This window comes from Stenella coeruleoalba, assembly GCF_951394435.1.
Source record: "Stenella coeruleoalba genome assembly, chromosome: 2".
NCBI classification, from domain to species: Eukaryota; Metazoa; Chordata; class Mammalia; order Artiodactyla; family Delphinidae; genus Stenella; species Stenella coeruleoalba.
Window position 1 is genome coordinate 28,370,584 of NC_137147.1, and position 16,308 is coordinate 28,386,891.

Sequence of the window (16,308 nt, forward strand, 5' to 3'; positions counted from 1 at the left end):
GTCTCTGTAGATTTGTTTATTCTGGGTAGTTCTAATAAAGGAAGTCATAAATATGTGGTCTTTTGTGACTAGCTTCTTTTCCATGTAATGCTGTCAAGTTTCATCCATGTCATAGCATGTATCAGTACCTCCTTCCCTCTTTATTGCTAAATAGTCCATTAAATTGATATGCCAAATTTCATTATCCATTCATCGACTGATGGACATTTGAGTTGTATCCACTTCTTGGCTACTAGGAATACTGTATCTGTGAACAGTGCTGTATTTAAGTTTTTGTGTGTTTTGCAGTTCTCATTTGTTTTGGATACATAACTAGGAACGGGATTGCTGGGTCATACTGCAATTCTGTGTTTAATTTTTGAGGCAAAGCAAGGCTTCCAAAGTGGCTATGCCATTTTACAATCCCACCAGCAGTGTATGAGGGTTCCAATTTCATCACCCCCTCACCAGCACTTTTTCTTCTTTTTTTTTATTGTAGCCATTCTAGTGAGTATAAAGTGGTATCTCACTGTGGCTAAATTTGCATTTTCCTGAAGCCTAATGATATTGTTCATCTTTTCATATGCTTATTGGCCATTTGTATATCTTCTCTGGGGAAATGTCTATTCAGAACCATTGCCTACAGAAAAGGGAACCCTCTTGCACTGTTGGTGTGAATGTAAATTGATAGAGCCACTATGGAGAACAGTATGGAGGTTCCTTAAAAAACTAAAAATAGAATTACCTTATGACCCGGCAATCCCACTACTGGGCATATAGCCAGAGAAAGCCATAATTCAAAAAGACACATGCACCCCAATGTTCATTGCAGCACTATTTACAATAGCCAGATCATAGAAGCAACCTAAATGCCCATCGACAGACAAATGGCTAAAGAAGATGTGGTATATATATACAATGGAATATTACTCAGCCATAAAAAGGAACGAAATTGGGTCATTTGTAGAGACGTGGATGAATCTATAGACTGTCATACAGAGTGAAGTAAGTCAGAAAGAGAAAAACAAATATCGTATATTAACGCATATATGTGGAACCTAGAAAAATGGTATAGATGAACCGGTTTGCAGGGCAGAAACTGAGACACAGATGTAGAGAACAAACATATGACACCAAAGGGGGAAAGAGGCATGGGGTGGGCGTGGGGGGGTGGTGTGATGAATTGGGAGATTGGGGCTGACATATATATAGTAATATGTATAAAATGGATAACTAATAAGAACTTGCTGTATAAAAAAATAAATAAAATTTTTAAAAATAGTATCTTATTGAATAACATAATTGGCACTTCAGAGAAATAACTCTCATGTGATGGAAAACCGTGCAAAACTTCACCAGATTATTGAAATACAAGTGCCTATGAAAAGCTAATTTTCTTTAAAATACTGTCTTTTTAGGGGGAAATGCTTCCAGAATAAACGATATCATGTGTTTAAAAAAAAAAGACACTCGCGTTATTCTCAGACGACAAATTAACTAGCAAAGCAAGCCAGTTTAAGTCCAGTCCCTAAATCCACTGTAAGGCTCTCTGCATTAAAGGCCTCACGCACCAGGGGGCAGTAGGAAGGCGCGCAGGCGGCCAGCTCGCTGCCGAGCTCGGCGCGGAGAGAACTGTGCTGCACCTGGGCGGAGGCGGGCGCCGGGCTCAGCTGCACCGCCAGCCGACACGGCGCATGGTAGACGGTCACATCCACTTTGAGGGGGTTTTCATCACTCCCCTCGACATCCTGCAGAGGAGGCATCCTCCGAGCCCGCCGGCGTTAGGCTCCCCAGGAGCACCATGGGCTCCACGCCCCTGAAGTCGCCGCCCAGAGCTCGGAGATCGGTCCCTGGCCGGGTCCAACACCTCCCGCCCCACTGCCGTCCGCCTCATTGCCGGCAGGCGAGAGGAAGAGGCGGCCTCGATCACTGAACCCCAAAGGGCCCCGCTCCCTGGGGCCTAAGCCTTCCACTTTAATACCCAGGAGCTTATTGGTTAGTCCAGTCTTGCGCTTGACGGCCAGGGTCGCGGCCTTTTGGGAGGAAAGGGATGATGTGGAGACAGACTTCCGAAGCTGGACGGGAGTCCCGGGAGTTCGGAGCACGGCCTGAGCCGCCAGTCACTGGGTGCGGGAATCTTTGCGGTGCGGCTTTGAGCGCAGGCACACAGACGTGGCTTTGGCGCAAAGGGAACTGGGCTCAATAGGCGGGGCGGGGCCGGGAGCAGGGGCGGGGCCGGCCGGAGTGCAGCAGGAGGGGCTGGGCCCGGAGGGGCGTGGCGTGGCCCGGCGGGAAAAAAGCAGGCCGGGTCTCAAGAGGACCTGGACTGGTTCCTGGGGCGTCACTCAGTAAAGAGCTGCAAAAAGGCGCGACTTAGGAGGGCCCGGGGTCGGTTGTGCTTTTGGAGATCCCGAAGTGGGACCGTCCGGAAGAGGCAGGAGCTTATACCTAGCCTACCCTTCGACGTGTCGAGAATGAGAAATTAATGATTTCTGACAAAATGCCTCCGGTCGCCTTCTCTAAAATCCCTCTCTGGCCATCAGGGGACACTGTTCCCTAAACTTAGTTGGAGGCTCCATGTACTAGGCTCCCGCCAAATCCCTTTTCTTGCTTGAGGTTATTTTTGCCTGGATGAATAAAGACTGTTAAAAAAGAAAAAAAGACTGTCGAGATTAAAGTTTAAACGTTTCAGATGAGGCAGAGTACAGATGTATATACACTGTGGAAATAATCTATATTGTCCTGTGGCCTGACATAATTATTAAAAATGTATATTTTTACATGAAGGGAAAAAAACTTACATTATATGACATTTATGGTTTGTTTGTTGTTTAAAAGAAAAAGGCATAGAACTCACAAAATAAAACTGTCCATGTATACAAAATGGTTCTGGAAGGCTACACTTCAAGTTGGTAACAGTAAATACCTCTGGGAGAAGACTGCGATTGAGCAATGAGTTAAGAGGTTTTTAAATTTTATCTGTATTACTTGAATCTTTTACAATGAAGAATGTACTTATATATGTAATTTAAAATTTGTTTTCCAGTATAGAATTCTATCTTAAAATGTACATGTAAAATGAGGTTAATTAACCCAGGTAAAACCATTCTATTAAACTGCTATGTCAAGTAAGATGTGTGGATATGTAATCCTGAATTCCCTTTGGAACAATCTCATTTTGATATATATATCTTATCCCTCTTACCCCATAAATAAGATTGTAATTATCATGTATTCTGATTTATGGATGGAAAATATTTGCCACTGAAAGCACATGGTTACTGGACCAACAACCCTGTCTTTTTGAAAAGTACTTGTTTAAAGTCTCTCTGTCCTTGGAGAATACATGGCTGACTCCCAGTTTTAGAAAACAACTCAAGTAATTTTTTTAAAAAAATAAATTTATTATTTATGGCTGCGTTGGGTCTTCGTTGTTCACGAGCACTTTCTCTAGTTGCGGCGAGCCGGGGCTACTCTTCGTTGCGGTGTGTGGGCTTCTCATCGCAGTGGCTTCTCTTGTTGCGGAGCACAGGCTCTAGGCACGCGGGCTTCAGTAGTTGCAGCATGTGGGCTCAGTAGTTGTGGCTCACGGGCTTAGTTGCTCCGTGGCATGTGGGATGTTCCCGGACCAGGGCTTGAACCTGTGTCTCCTGCACTGGCAGGCGGATTCTTAACCACTGCGCCACCAGGGAAGTCCCTAACTCAAAGAATTTTGACTTCTGCCGCCCACATCCATCATTATAGTGGCCATAAATATTGGATGTTGTGCATCTCTGCATGTACCACCTGAAAAAACAGAATGCTTCCCACAAGCTTTTATCTTTCCAGTGTGCAAAGACCATTTAAAATGAATGTACACAATGGCTTAACCATGATACTCTGAAAGAATTAAGAAGTGTTTGTGGTTTTCAGTTTGCTGAAAATTGTAACAGGTTTATACAAATATTTCTTAAAGGATCAGTGGTTGACAAAAACATGTATCAATATTTGCTTTCAAAATGGTTCATTGGCCTTTCTCATCCTGATGGAAGTACATTCAAGGGCATTAGGCGTACAAACAAAAGCAGAACAATGGGCTGAATCTGGTTATATTTTCTGATTTTTGTTTTTGAATATATGATCCAACTTTTTTTTTTTTTTTGGCTGTGCTGGGTCTTTATTTCTGTGCGTGGGCTTTCTTTAGTTGCGGCGAGCGGGGGCCACTCTTCATCGCGGTGCGCGGGCATCTCACTGTCGCGGCCTCTGTTGCGGAGCACAAGCTCCAGACACGCAGGCTCAGTAGTTGTGGCGCACGGGCCTAGTTGCTGCGCGGCATGTGGGATCTTCCCAGACCAGGGCTCGAACCCGTGTCCCCTGCATTGGCAGGCAGATTCTCAACCACTGCGCCACCAGGGAAGCCCTTGATTTGTTTTTTGTTGCTGTTGTTGTTTTTAAGTGTCTCCAACTAAGTTTCTTTTAGGCTTCAACTTCTTTGAGCCACTAAGCATCAAGGAAAAATTACTGACTGTCATTGAAAAACAAAAATCAGTATGTTAAAAAACGGTTCCTTATTTCTTATTTTGAGTCTAAACTCTCCATCTCCCTCTCATGGGTGGGTCAAATAGTGGGCAGTGGGGGGCGCGCTGGTCACACCCCTGTGTCTGTGATGCCTGTGGCAAAAAGACTGCTGGAATAGGTCTCTGCGGTGAGGAGAGCTCAATAAAATGGTGGTTTCCAAAATAAATACATAAATCTGAACTCTCCAATTTGGCTTATGGAGCCTCCATTAGGGGACCCTAACTTATCCTTGACTTTCCAGCTAAGTAATCCTCACCAGTCAGCTCTGCACTATTTGAGCTTATCTCCTCAGGTTGGAAGGCTGTAGAGCCAAATGGTTAATGAAGGCCATGGACTTTGGAGTTGGACTGGCCCAGTTCTCTCATCAACCAGATATATTTCTTAACCCTCCTGGGTCTCAATTTCCTCATCTGAAATAATAAGAGCTAATATTTGAGAGTTTAGATATGTTACGTGCTTTACTTGGATGACCTAATTTAATCACAACAGCCCAATGAAGTAGTTTCTATTCTTATCACTATAATTATCCCCACTTTATAGATGAGGAAATCGAGGCTTAGAGAGGTTAATAACTTACCCAAGGTCACACAGTAAGCGATGGAGCCTGGGATTTATATCTACTGTAGAGGCAACCTTGAGGGTACTACCCTTTACATCATTTAATGTTTCTTAGTAAGACAGCCTTTGGGAGAAACTGATTTCTAAGCTTTGATTTTATTTTATGAAGGCTGTAAATTTTGTGTAACTGATTAGGTTTCCTTCTCTGCATAAACCACTAGAAAACAAATGACTGAACGAGTGGCCCAATCAAGGCAAGTATATAGGCCTCATAATAAGCACTATTCTGTTGACCTCATTTCTGGCTCCATTTTATGGATACCTTTTCTGTTTCTCCCTTTTAATTCACATTTACCACATTTTAGGTAGCTTTGTAACAACCTGAAATTCTTTTTCAAATCTTAGAGACAGGGGGCCATATATGATCAACTCTGAGGGGAAAGTGACCAAATATCTTAGTCAGTATACGGCATTCCAAGGCTACTTTATTAGTAAGGAAGAAATTAGGATGTAGGGCCATCCCTACACCTAGTGCTTTAGTACACAGATATGTTTAGTCATCACCCTCATGTTTAAGCTTCTGGTGTTACCTTTCCGCCCCTCACTTCTCTCACCCTCCCAGCCATTTTCCTTATAACTTCTTCCTATGATACCCCATCCCAAAGGCATCTCTAGAGTAGCAGGACCACCTCAGAGTGAGTTACAGCACAGGCTCTAAGGATTCAAATCACAGAAAATTATACTCATAGTGAATAAATACACTCAACATATATTTTTAACAATTTGTCAAAATTAAGTAAGGAACCCTTTTCATTAGATTAAGATCTAATGGGCATTTGCTTGAATAGACTCAAATTGGTGAAAGACAGTATGTGCCCAGCAAGCCAAGTGATGTGTCTCAGAAAAATATTCTTGCACTCAGGGAAGACCCTCTGCTCTGGTCTCATGACTCTAGATAGTGCCCAGTATAAGGCAATGGATTGAGATAGACTGATCCCAGTCCTTCCCAGTAGGAATGTAATAGGAACCGATGGTACCAGGAAGAAGTCTAATTTGTCAGGTATAACCTGACATCCAAAGATTAAGTCCTGAAAATCTATTGGCATCGAGGCATTTCTCTAGGTAGCCAAGCACTGAGTTTGAGAATTCAGACGGTAAATACAGAGGAAGTATATCAAAAGTATATATCAATAAACTGTTTTGCTTACAGCAATTTTTTTTGGTAAAGGATTCAATTTTACTTTGTAAAGTATCCTTTGAATTTTAAATTCAAAATTTGTAAAGGATACTTTATCAGTAAGGAAGAAATCGAAGTCTAGGGCCTCATTCATAAAATAAAAGCAAAGCTTAGGATACTAAGTATGTCAATGCCCCCAATCTTCAAAGTGGGGTTCAGAAACAAGAACGAAGCAGAGTCCATTCCTTAAGGGGCTCAAGTGCGCAGGTTCCCAAGGTTCAGACATGGTCAGTTAGGACCCAAAGAGTATATGGGACTCTTAGCAGTACAAAAGCTCAGTCCTCAGAACCAGAACAGAAGGCCAAATCTAGGCCAGCAGTTGAGACTTGGGCAGGCACTTCTTAACATTTTTCCTGCTTAAGGTTAAGATTGGTCCTACAGATAAGATCAGAGTTAAGCCTATACACTGGGAAAAGTTCAGGGGAGAAAGGGATGGACCCAGCAGTGAAGAGAGTAGTGTTGCTAAGGCTCAGAATCCAGTAGGACCTGACAATGAAGCTGAGATGGTTGCTTTGTTACAAAAAGGTTCCTAGGTTCTCTGGAAAACCTAATACATGTTGTATGACTAGGATTTTTATTAACAGTATATGGTCTATGATTACAATGTTACAATTTGCTGGTCTTGACAGATTTTTTACCATTGAGGTGTTCATGGAAGAAAGTTTGGATTTGCTGCCAGGCATCTACCTGTGCCCTTGAGTGAGCCTTTGGCTCACCTCCATAGAATACTGGTTGGTCCAAAACTGCATGCACAGAGGCTCTACAAAGAGGAAAATAAGGCGGATCAATACAATGGCCAGTTCCTGGGTAGTAGATTATCTGGGGTCTGTCTTTCCCATGGGCTTGTAACCGTTCAGAGGCTATCTGAGCATAGAATTCACTCTTCCAGTTATGATCATCCATGCCAACGATAAACAGGAAGGGTCCCTGGGCCTTTTCCAATGGAATAAGACTTCGGTGGTTGGGTTTCTCCAGTGGGTCATTCCAAATATCCTCCAAATTCAAAAGGCCTGACTCAGTGATTTTATATTTTCCTGGGTCACTGCTGAGATTAGGAATAATCATATCCTTGTAATGCAGAGGAGCTATTGTGTTGGCCACACAGGCATTAATAACTGCAGTAGCTGTGATGCCCTTCAAGAAAGAGGCCATTGAGAGACACAGGTCACCTCCTTTGGAGAAGCCAAGAAGCCCAACACTAGGGCCTTTCACCTGATGAAAAGAGAGAAAGAAAGAGAGAGAGAACAAGTCTAGAATTCATAAAGGGAGAACTTAAACTGTGATTTTACATTGTCTAGGCAGCTTTCTCAAATGTCATTTGCTTTCCTTTCTTATGCAACAATCCACAAAGTTCAAACGTATCTTCTAATAAGCAAATCAATTTTTTTTTTTGTCTGCGCTGGCACGGCATGCAGGATCTTAGTTCCCTGACCAGGGATTGAACCCGTGTCCCCTCCATTGGGAGCACGGAATCTTTACCACTGGACTAACATGGAAGTCCCAAACAAATCAATTAATTTCCTGGTTCACAGGCCCTCCACTAACATTTATGGTGACTAGGTCAAGAGTACACACAGAGGCCCATATACCCTATACCTAAATACTTAAGAGTTATAAATATTTGAAAATTAAATAAAATATATTCTTTTCTGCTACCTTGATAAATATACCTCCATAACAACTTATAAGGTCAGGTTCAAATTTCATATCTTAGAACTTCCTGGAGTTCTGTACTAGAACATGGCATGGGGGGAGTGCCAGCCCCTGGCCCTAGTCCCTGGTCCTTGGCCAACTCTCTTTCTCTTCCCATCCCTGCCTGGCTCCATCATGTACCATAAGGGCCCTCTCACACATGCGTTTGGACACCCTAGCCTATATGTTTAAGGCCTAGGTGTGTTCACATTAATGGACCCAGAGAAGAGGCATAGGGCTTGGAAGCAGGATCAGAGCTGGTTGGAAGATAGTTGTGGGGTTCCAGATCCAAAGGGCATGGTGTGAGGGGCACATGGGTTCCAGGTAGACGCATTCCCTTGGCCCCTCAAACTCCGCACCCTGTGGTCAGGGATGCAGCCAAAGGAAGGCCAGAGAGTGGTCATTTAAAACAAAAGGTCCAGAGCAGAAGCCCCTCTTGCCCAGCTCTAAGGGCAGAACTGATGGTATATATTGGTCTCTTCTTGTTCCTGGGGCCTTTTATCCCATAAATAAACCAGTCATCACAGTTCATGATCATCTAGGTTTTAGCAGCTCTATTGAGACCAGTCCCTGAATTCTAACAGAGTTAGACCTTGCAGTACATCTTACTCCTTAACATTAGAATGTTTGGGTTTCTTTAAGTCTAGATAGTAGCAAAGACTATGTATTCCATTGATAATCATACCAAAATGTTTTAATTAATTTTTCCAGTCTCATATAAGAACTTTCTTTACAAAACCACAATACCATTAACACACTTAACAAAATTAATGGTTCCTTAATATCATCGAATACACACCCCTATTCAAATGTCACCAGTTGTCTCAAAAATCTCTTTACAGTCACTTTTTTCTCTTTACGTTTAATCTTTTTTTTGGGGGGGGGGCCGTGCTGCACAGCATGCGGGATCTTAGTTCCCCAACCAGGGATCAAACCCCCATCCCCTGCAGCAGAAGCGCGGAGTCTTAACCACTGGACTACTGGGGAAGTCCCTACCTTACTCTTACAAATGAGAAAAACTGAATTCCAGAAAGGGAAACTGCCTTATTCAGGATTATAATGCCACTTGGTGGTAGACACAGAACCAGAACTTAAGGTTAGTAACTTTTTAGTCTAGCTCTTTGAATTCTGGTCAAGAACTAAAGGGAACTAAACAGTTGAGTCTTAAGGGATTGGAGAGAGATGGGCAGAAATGAAAATAATAATCCTAACAACTTTTGAAGGAGCCTTTGTGTCTCATGGCATATTTCCAGCCCTGGGTGTCCTGGTAGAGCTTTTGGATCCAGCCCTGTGTCTGCTCTACCCCCTCTCCTCTGCATTCAGGTGAGCACCAGAACCCCACCTTTGGATGTTGCAGCATGAAGTCCACAGCTTCTTCAAAGTACTCCAGGCACACGTTATTCAAATATTTAGGGAGGTCTTCAAATCTGAAATAAGCCAGAGCAAGCACAGCAAAACCATGTCCAGCCAGGAGGCTGGCCCTGTATTCACAAAGGCCACCACCACTTCCAAAAAGATCGAGGATTCCAGGGAATGGTCCTGTGCCTGGAGAGCACCACAAATCATAAGGAGTTTTAGACACTCAAAAGACATTCTTGGGTTTCAGATTTTGGCAGTCAGCAAAGAGAAGTTTTTAAAGCAAGTAAAGTTGTGGGTGGGAGTTTGGTGGAAAAGGACTCTTTTTACTTTGTCTTTCTTTTTTTAATAAACTTTGGGGAGAAGGGAGGGGGGAAAAGTGCCTTATTTTCTCCGTAATTTTTCATATATTTGCAAAAAACAACAATGATAATATAAACCAAATTAGAAATAACGTAAGATGAAATGTACATTTTCCACCAAATTTTCCTCAAAAAAACCCCCCAAAACTGAGAATGCTTTGACAGCTGTAAAGCGCTCTACATATACAGGGGATTATTAGAATATACTCCCCACCTCCTTTACACCCTCTGCTCCAGCCTTAAAGAACGCCATTCCTAAATGTGCTATGCTCTCTTTGGCCCTGAAAATGGTGTACACTATTCTCCTCCCCTCTCCACCATTTCTGAACTGGCTGACTCATCAGTCTTCAAATCTAAGTTTAGAGCTCCCTTCCTGGAAGACTTCCCAGATGCCCTCCAAGGCTGAGTTGAATTACATAGCCTTTTATATGTTCCCACCAGCACCCTGGGCCTGTACCTCCCCTATCATAGCACTTACCACACTTACAGATCCAAGTATAGCTGCCGGTATCCTCTATTAGGCGGTAGGTACAGTGAGGCCCATGTCTGAATTTGCTAGCTACTGTATGTAGCATAGTCCTTGATTTAACACATATTTGTTAAATAATTGAACTTTTCTGCATTATTTACAAAAAGCCTTTGAGTCTGAAAGCAATAAATTTTAAATGGGCCACAGAGTAGATACTAAAATAGTTAACAACTGACTTGATTGAAATATTGCAGCTGGGCAGTGAAAGATTTTTTTTTTTGAAATATTTTTTAAAAAATTAAAGTCTTTAGGAGATTCTTATTAAATCAGTCAGTATGATTTATTGAGCTCTTATTATATCCCTGTGTAAGCCTCTAGGCATACAAAGATATGGAGATGTATAAGTCCCAATTCCAGACCCAGGAGTTCACAGTTGAGTGGGCAGGGCTAGTTAAGGCTGTGAATTGCTGAAGAGCTGTAAGAATAAAGCAGGGCCTCCTGTTTTGGAGAATAATCACAGAATTCAGTTTAGGAATTCTGTGAGCAGTGGCAACTCCAGCATTTCTATGTAGCAGGGGTTTCAGTCAGGAATGTGGTTGGAAGGGGTGGGTCAGTTGTCTTGTTTACAGGCCACTTTTACCTACCAAGCACCTTGTTTTTACTTAGACTAGGGTTTCTCAACCTGAGCACTATAGACATTTGGAGTAAGATATTTCTTTGTGGTGGGGCTGTCCCGTGGATTGTAGATGTTTAGCACCTACCCACTAGATGCCAATAGCACCCTCTCCAATCGTGACAATCAAAATGTCTCCAGATATTACCAATTGCCCCTGGAGTGGAAGAGAATCATTCCAGGTTGAGAAACACTGACAGACTGTTTATTATGGGGGAGGGGACCTTCAGGGAGTTTTTTTGTTTGTTTTTTAGTATTATGGGGCACTGCCTCTATCTCTGGGTTTCAGTTTCCTTTGAAGTTTGATGTGAAAGAAAGCCCAAATCACTCCTGCACACCAGCAGAAGTCACTGCCTAATATTAGTATCTGAGACACAGCTGCATGGCTGGCACATAGCAGCATAAATACACTTTTTGAGTACTCTGAATGAACTTTTAGCATATAGCTGAGGGAATGGCAGTACCTCCAGGAAGTGTCCTGAAATTTAGAGGAGAAACTTCCACCCAGAATTCATGATAGACTTTGGAGCTTGGGGACGAATTTAGGGAAGTTCCACAACCACGGGGTTCCCTAGACAGGCAAGGGGCCGCCCAGGGTCTCAGGACTCTACCTGGCTTTCCACAACAGCCTGGAAAGTGGGCTGCTCACCTGGCGGCAGGAAGAGCGTGGCGCGCACCCGGCCCACGCGCACGGGCTCGCGCCGCACCCCCGGCGCCAGGAAGTCGCGCTCGTGCACCGCCCGGTCCAGGAGCCCTCCGGCCTCCGGGTCGTGGCCATCGAGCACCTCCAGCTCCACGGCGAAGGGCGTCTGTACGTCCCGCTTCACCAGCCGCAGCAAGGGCTTCTCGGGCTCTAAAGCCCAGAGGAGCCCCATGGGCTCGAGGCCCGTGAAGCTGCCGCCCAGCGCGGGCGCGCGCTCGAGGTCCAGCTGGCCGTGGGCGTCGGCGCAGTAGCGCGCGTGGGCTCGGAAGAGCGCGTCCTTCTCGTCGCGCAGGGACGCGCGCAGCGTGACCGGCTGTCCCGGGGCCAGGCCGCGCACAGCGATGCGCACGGGCTCGTCCCAGCGGCAGCGGCCCGCGGGCTCCAGCGTCACTGTCACCGCCATCCTGGCAGGGGTCCAAGAGTTTGGGTCACCGGTCCTGAGCTTTGTAGGCCCTGCCAACCGCGCCCAGGGTGTCGGGTCCCATCGACAGAGTCGGAAGGGTCGCAGGAGAGCCGGAAATGAGACCACCATTTTGCGCCTTTTTCAGATCTCAGGTCAACTTCAGAGGGCTGTGAAGGTTAGAAACTAGAGTCCCTCTAGCGACAGGCTGCCTACCTGCAGCCTAAGGCCTCATGGGGCCGAGCAGCCTGCTCTAACTCTTTGGAGGGCCGCGAAGTCCTGCCGATCAGTGGCCGACCTTTAAAAGCAAGAGCGAAAGCAGACACACAGGAACTTTATGTTGGGAAGAATTTTCCTAGTTTTGCCTCTCAGAAGGCAAGACTGTAAAGGTAAATCGCTGGCTGCCGAGTGAGAGCAAACTGCTGTTGATATTTAAAACGTATTGGGATTGAAAACAATGCTTGTAAAATCAATAACAGGATTTCAGTCAGGGGTGATTTAGAAAGCTCTTCCTATAGAGAAACAATGTCAGCCATAGTTAACACAAAATTCATTGTTTTCTGTAATTCTCAGTCAACACCCAGATCCATCTGCTTTTCCGATAACCCCAAGTGAGAGTTAAAGGGGAAAGAGGCAGGAGGTGGGAACAGACTCCCAGTTATTCCAGTATCCTAGGTGTGGTTTCACTGATGATCCTGGGCCTGGTACTATTTCCTATTACCATTTGGTAGGCCAAGAGAGCTCCACGTTTCTGTTTTTAGCAGCCAGTATCTATCCATTTGAGTATGTTCTTTCTCCAAGATTGCAATACCTTAATTTCAATAATCATCTCATGGTTAATAGTGTTGTATCAATGTTACCTTCCTGATTTTGAAATTTTGTACTATGGTTATGTAAGAAGTTAACATTAAGGGAAATCAAGATGAAGAGTATAACTGGGCTATTTTTGCAACGTTTTTGTAACTCTAAAATTATTGCCAAATAAAAAGTTAAAATACCAGGGAGTGATAAAACCACCCTAGAGGATTCCTTTGGTCCTCTGTGTCCAACTTGTAGGGGTAGTAAAACCTGCTCACCTCAGTCAGATCCTTGCTCTTCCATATCCTTGAACACATAGTCTTTCCCATTTGATTGAAGTTTCCAGGAATTTGCATTATGTCTGATCCTGTATCCAAAATCCCGTGCCTTCGGTTTTTAAGTAAAAATAAAAGACACATTTTTTATTTTCACCAAAAACTTTTTGAACAACATATTCACCCTTTTTTTCCACTACCTTCTGCCATTTTTCAGGCAACTTCATGATTCCATCTTCCCAAAACTTTTTATCCTTTTGAGCAAAGAACTGTTGCAGGTGCCTTTTACAGTTTTCCAGGGAATTGAAATTTTTTCCATTAAAAGAATTTGGTAAAGACTGAAATAAATGGAATTCCGAAGGTGCAATGTCTGGTGAATACAGCGGATGAATCAGAACTTCCCAGCCAGGGCTTCCCTGGTGGCGCAGTGGTTGGGAGTCTGCCTGCTGATGCAGGGGACGCGGGTTCGTGCCCCGGTCCGGGAGGATCCTACGTGCTGCGGAGCGGCTGGGCCCGTGAGTCGTCAGTCGTGAGCCGTGGCCGCTGAGCCTGAGCGTCCGGAGCTTGTGCTCCTCAATGGGAGAGGCCGCAGCAGTGAGAGGCTCGCGTACCGCAAAAAACAAACAAACAGAACTTCCCAGCCAGGTTGTAAGTTTTTGCCTGGTCATCAAAGAAACATGTGATCTTGTGTTATCCTGATGGAGGATTATGCGGATTCTGTTGACTAATTCCGGACACTTTTCATCAAGTGCTGCTTTCATTTCGTCTAATTGAGAGCAGTACTTGTTGGAATTAATCGTTTGGTTTTCCAGAAGGAGCTCATAATAGAGGACTCTCTTCCAATCGCACCGTATACACATCACCTTCTTTGGATGAAGACCGGCTTTTGGTGTGGTTGGTGGTGGTTCATTTCACTTGCCCCACCATCTCTTCCATTCCACATTCTCATACAGTATCCACTTTTCATCACCCGTCACAATTTGTTTTAAAAACGGAATGTTTTTGTTACGTTTAAATAGAGAATTGCATGTGGAAATACGGTCAAGAAGGGTTTTTTCGCTTAATTTATGTGGACCCCAAACATCAAAGCGATTCACATAACCAAGCTGGAGCAAATGATTTTCAGCGCTTGATTTGGGTATTTTGAGTATGTTGGCTATCTCCCTCGTAATATAACGTCGATTGTTCTCAGTTAATGCCTCCACGTGATTGCTATCAACTTCAACTGGTCTACCCGACCGTGGAGCATCATCCAGCAAGAAATCTCCAGCACGAAACTCGACAAACCATTTTTGACATGTTCAGTCAGCCATAGCACCTTCTCCATACGCTGCACAAATCTTTTTTGTGTGTTTCAGTTGCGTTTTTACCTTTCTTGAAATAATAAAGCATAATATGCTAAAAATGTTGTTTTTCTTCCATCTTCAATATTAAAATGGCTACACAAAAATTCGCCAGTTTTGGTAAGTTTTTTTTTCATGCACGCTGATATGTCAGCTGTCATAATACAATCTAACAGAATTGTTTCGAATGAAGTTAAAGACGACTAAGCACTACTAGAGTCATCTTATGGGAAAAAACGAACAAACTTTTTGGCTAACCCAATATATAACGTGCTCCTATTATGGGTACATAAATGTTTACAGATGTTATGTCCTCTTTCTGGATTGACACTTTTATTATCATAGGCTGTTCTTTGTTTTGTTACAGTCTTTGTTTTAAAGTCTCTTTTGTGTGATATAATTATTGCCACCCCAGCTTTCTTTTCCTTTCCATTGCATCTTTTTACATCCCTTCACTATCAGTCTGTAAGTGTCTTTGTGTTTCAAGTGAGTCACTTGTAGGCAGCATATAGAAGGGTCTTGTTTTTTATTCAGCCACCTTATATCTTTTGATTGGCAAATATACATTACATTTAAAGTAATTATTGGTAGTTATACACTTTTTGCCATTTTGTTAACTGTCTTCTCATTCTTTTTGTAGCTCCTCTCTGTTCCTTTTCTCTCTTCCCTTGTGGTTTGACTGTTTTCTTAGTGTTATGTTTAGATTCCTTTCTCATTTTCCTTTATATATTTACTATAAGTTTTCTCTTTGTGGTTACCATGAAGTTCACATATAACACCTTATGTATATAAGTCTTTATTTAAGTTGATAGTAACTTAATTTTGAACACATTCCAAAGCTTTATATTTTTACTCCCCCCTGTGCTTTATTTTTTTGATGACACATTTTACATCTTTTAATGTATCCCTTAACTATGGTATTTTCATTAATTTTAATACTTTTGTCTTTTGCCCTTTATAAGTGATTGATCTACTACCTTTATTATTTATTTACATATTCCAGTGAGATTTTTACTTATATATGTTTTCTTTTTATTCGTTAGTGCCTCTTCTTTTTAGCTTAGGGGAGTTCCTTTAACATTTGCTGCATTTGCTGAGAGGCCAGTTTAGTGGTGATGAACTCCTCTACTTTTGCTTACCTGGAATACTCTTAATGTGTCCTTCAATTCTGAATGATAACCTTGCTGGGTAGAGAATTTTCAGTTGGCAGTTTTTTCCTTTCAGCCCTTTGAGTATATCATGCTACTCTCTTCTGGCCTATAAAGTTTCTGCTGAAAAGTCTGTTCATAGACCTATGGTGTTTCCTTTGTACATAATAGGTTGCTTTTCTCTTGCTGCTTTTAAGATTCTCTCTCTTTAACTGTTACCATTTTAATGATAATGTATCTTGGTGTGATTCTCTTTGGGGACATCTTACTTGGAATTCTCTAGGCTTCCTGGACCTGGATGTCTCTTTCCTTCCCAGATGAGGAAGTTTTCTTCCTCATCTGGGAAGGGAAGTTTTCCATTATTTCATCAAATATTTTTTCTGGCCCTTTTTCTCTCTCCTCTCCATCTGGGACCCCTATAATGCAAATGTTTTTCTGCTTGATGTTGTCCCAGAGATGCCTTATGGTATCCCTGCTTCTTTTAATTCTTTTTCTCATTTTTCTGCTCTGAATGTTTTCCATTGCTTTGTCTTCCATCTCATTGATTCGTGCTCCTATTTCATCCATTCTGCTGTTGAACCTCTTGTGTATTTTTCAGTTATAACCTTTAGTACTTTTTATATTTTCTCTCTCTCTTTGTTAAAGTTCTCCTGTGTTCATCTATTCTCCTGAGATTGGTGAGCATCTTTATGACCATTATTTTTGCTTTTATTTATTTTCATTTATTTATTTAATTTTTGACTGCATTGGGTCTTAAT

General features: G+C 42.9%; 1 protein-coding gene across 2 annotated transcripts; it reads right to left on the reverse strand.

Annotated features, from left to right (window-relative positions):
• Window positions 1-3,097: 3,097 nt before the first annotated feature.
• Window positions 3,098-15,019, reverse strand: LOC307181043 (acyl-coenzyme A thioesterase 6-like). Of its 2 annotated transcripts, XM_079911814.1 has the most exons (4): window positions 11,533-15,019; window positions 9,366-9,568; window positions 6,970-7,543; window positions 3,098-4,483 (listed from the first exon to the last, which is right to left on the reverse strand). In XM_079911814.1, exons 1-4 carry the CDS (start codon window positions 12,116-12,118, stop codon window positions 4,410-4,412), a joined length of 1,437 nt encoding a protein of 478 aa, XP_079767940.1. In that variant the 5' UTR covers window positions 12,119-15,019; the 3' UTR covers window positions 3,098-4,409. The 2 variants fall into 2 exon arrangements, with proteins under 2 accessions (XP_079767940.1, XP_079767941.1); XM_079911815.1 differs by lacking the exon at window positions 3,098-4,483 and having other exon boundaries at window positions 6,978-7,091.
• Window positions 15,020-16,308: the final 1,289 nt, after the last annotated feature.

Excerpts from the sequence above, each read along its gene's own strand:
- LOC307181043 (XM_079911814.1), bottom strand. The coding sequence starts at position 12,118 with ATGGTGGTCTCATTTCCGGCTCTCCTGCGACCCTTCCGACTCTGTCGA. Across the intron at positions 9,569-11,532 it reads CACGCTCTTCCTGCCGCCAG|GCACAGGACCATTCCCTGGA; the intron begins GTGAGCAGCCCA and ends GGTGCTCTCCAG. Across the intron at positions 4,484-6,969 it reads CTTCCATGAACACCTCAATG|TCAGTAATTTTTCCTTGATG; the intron begins GTAAAAAATCTG and ends TTTCAATGACAG.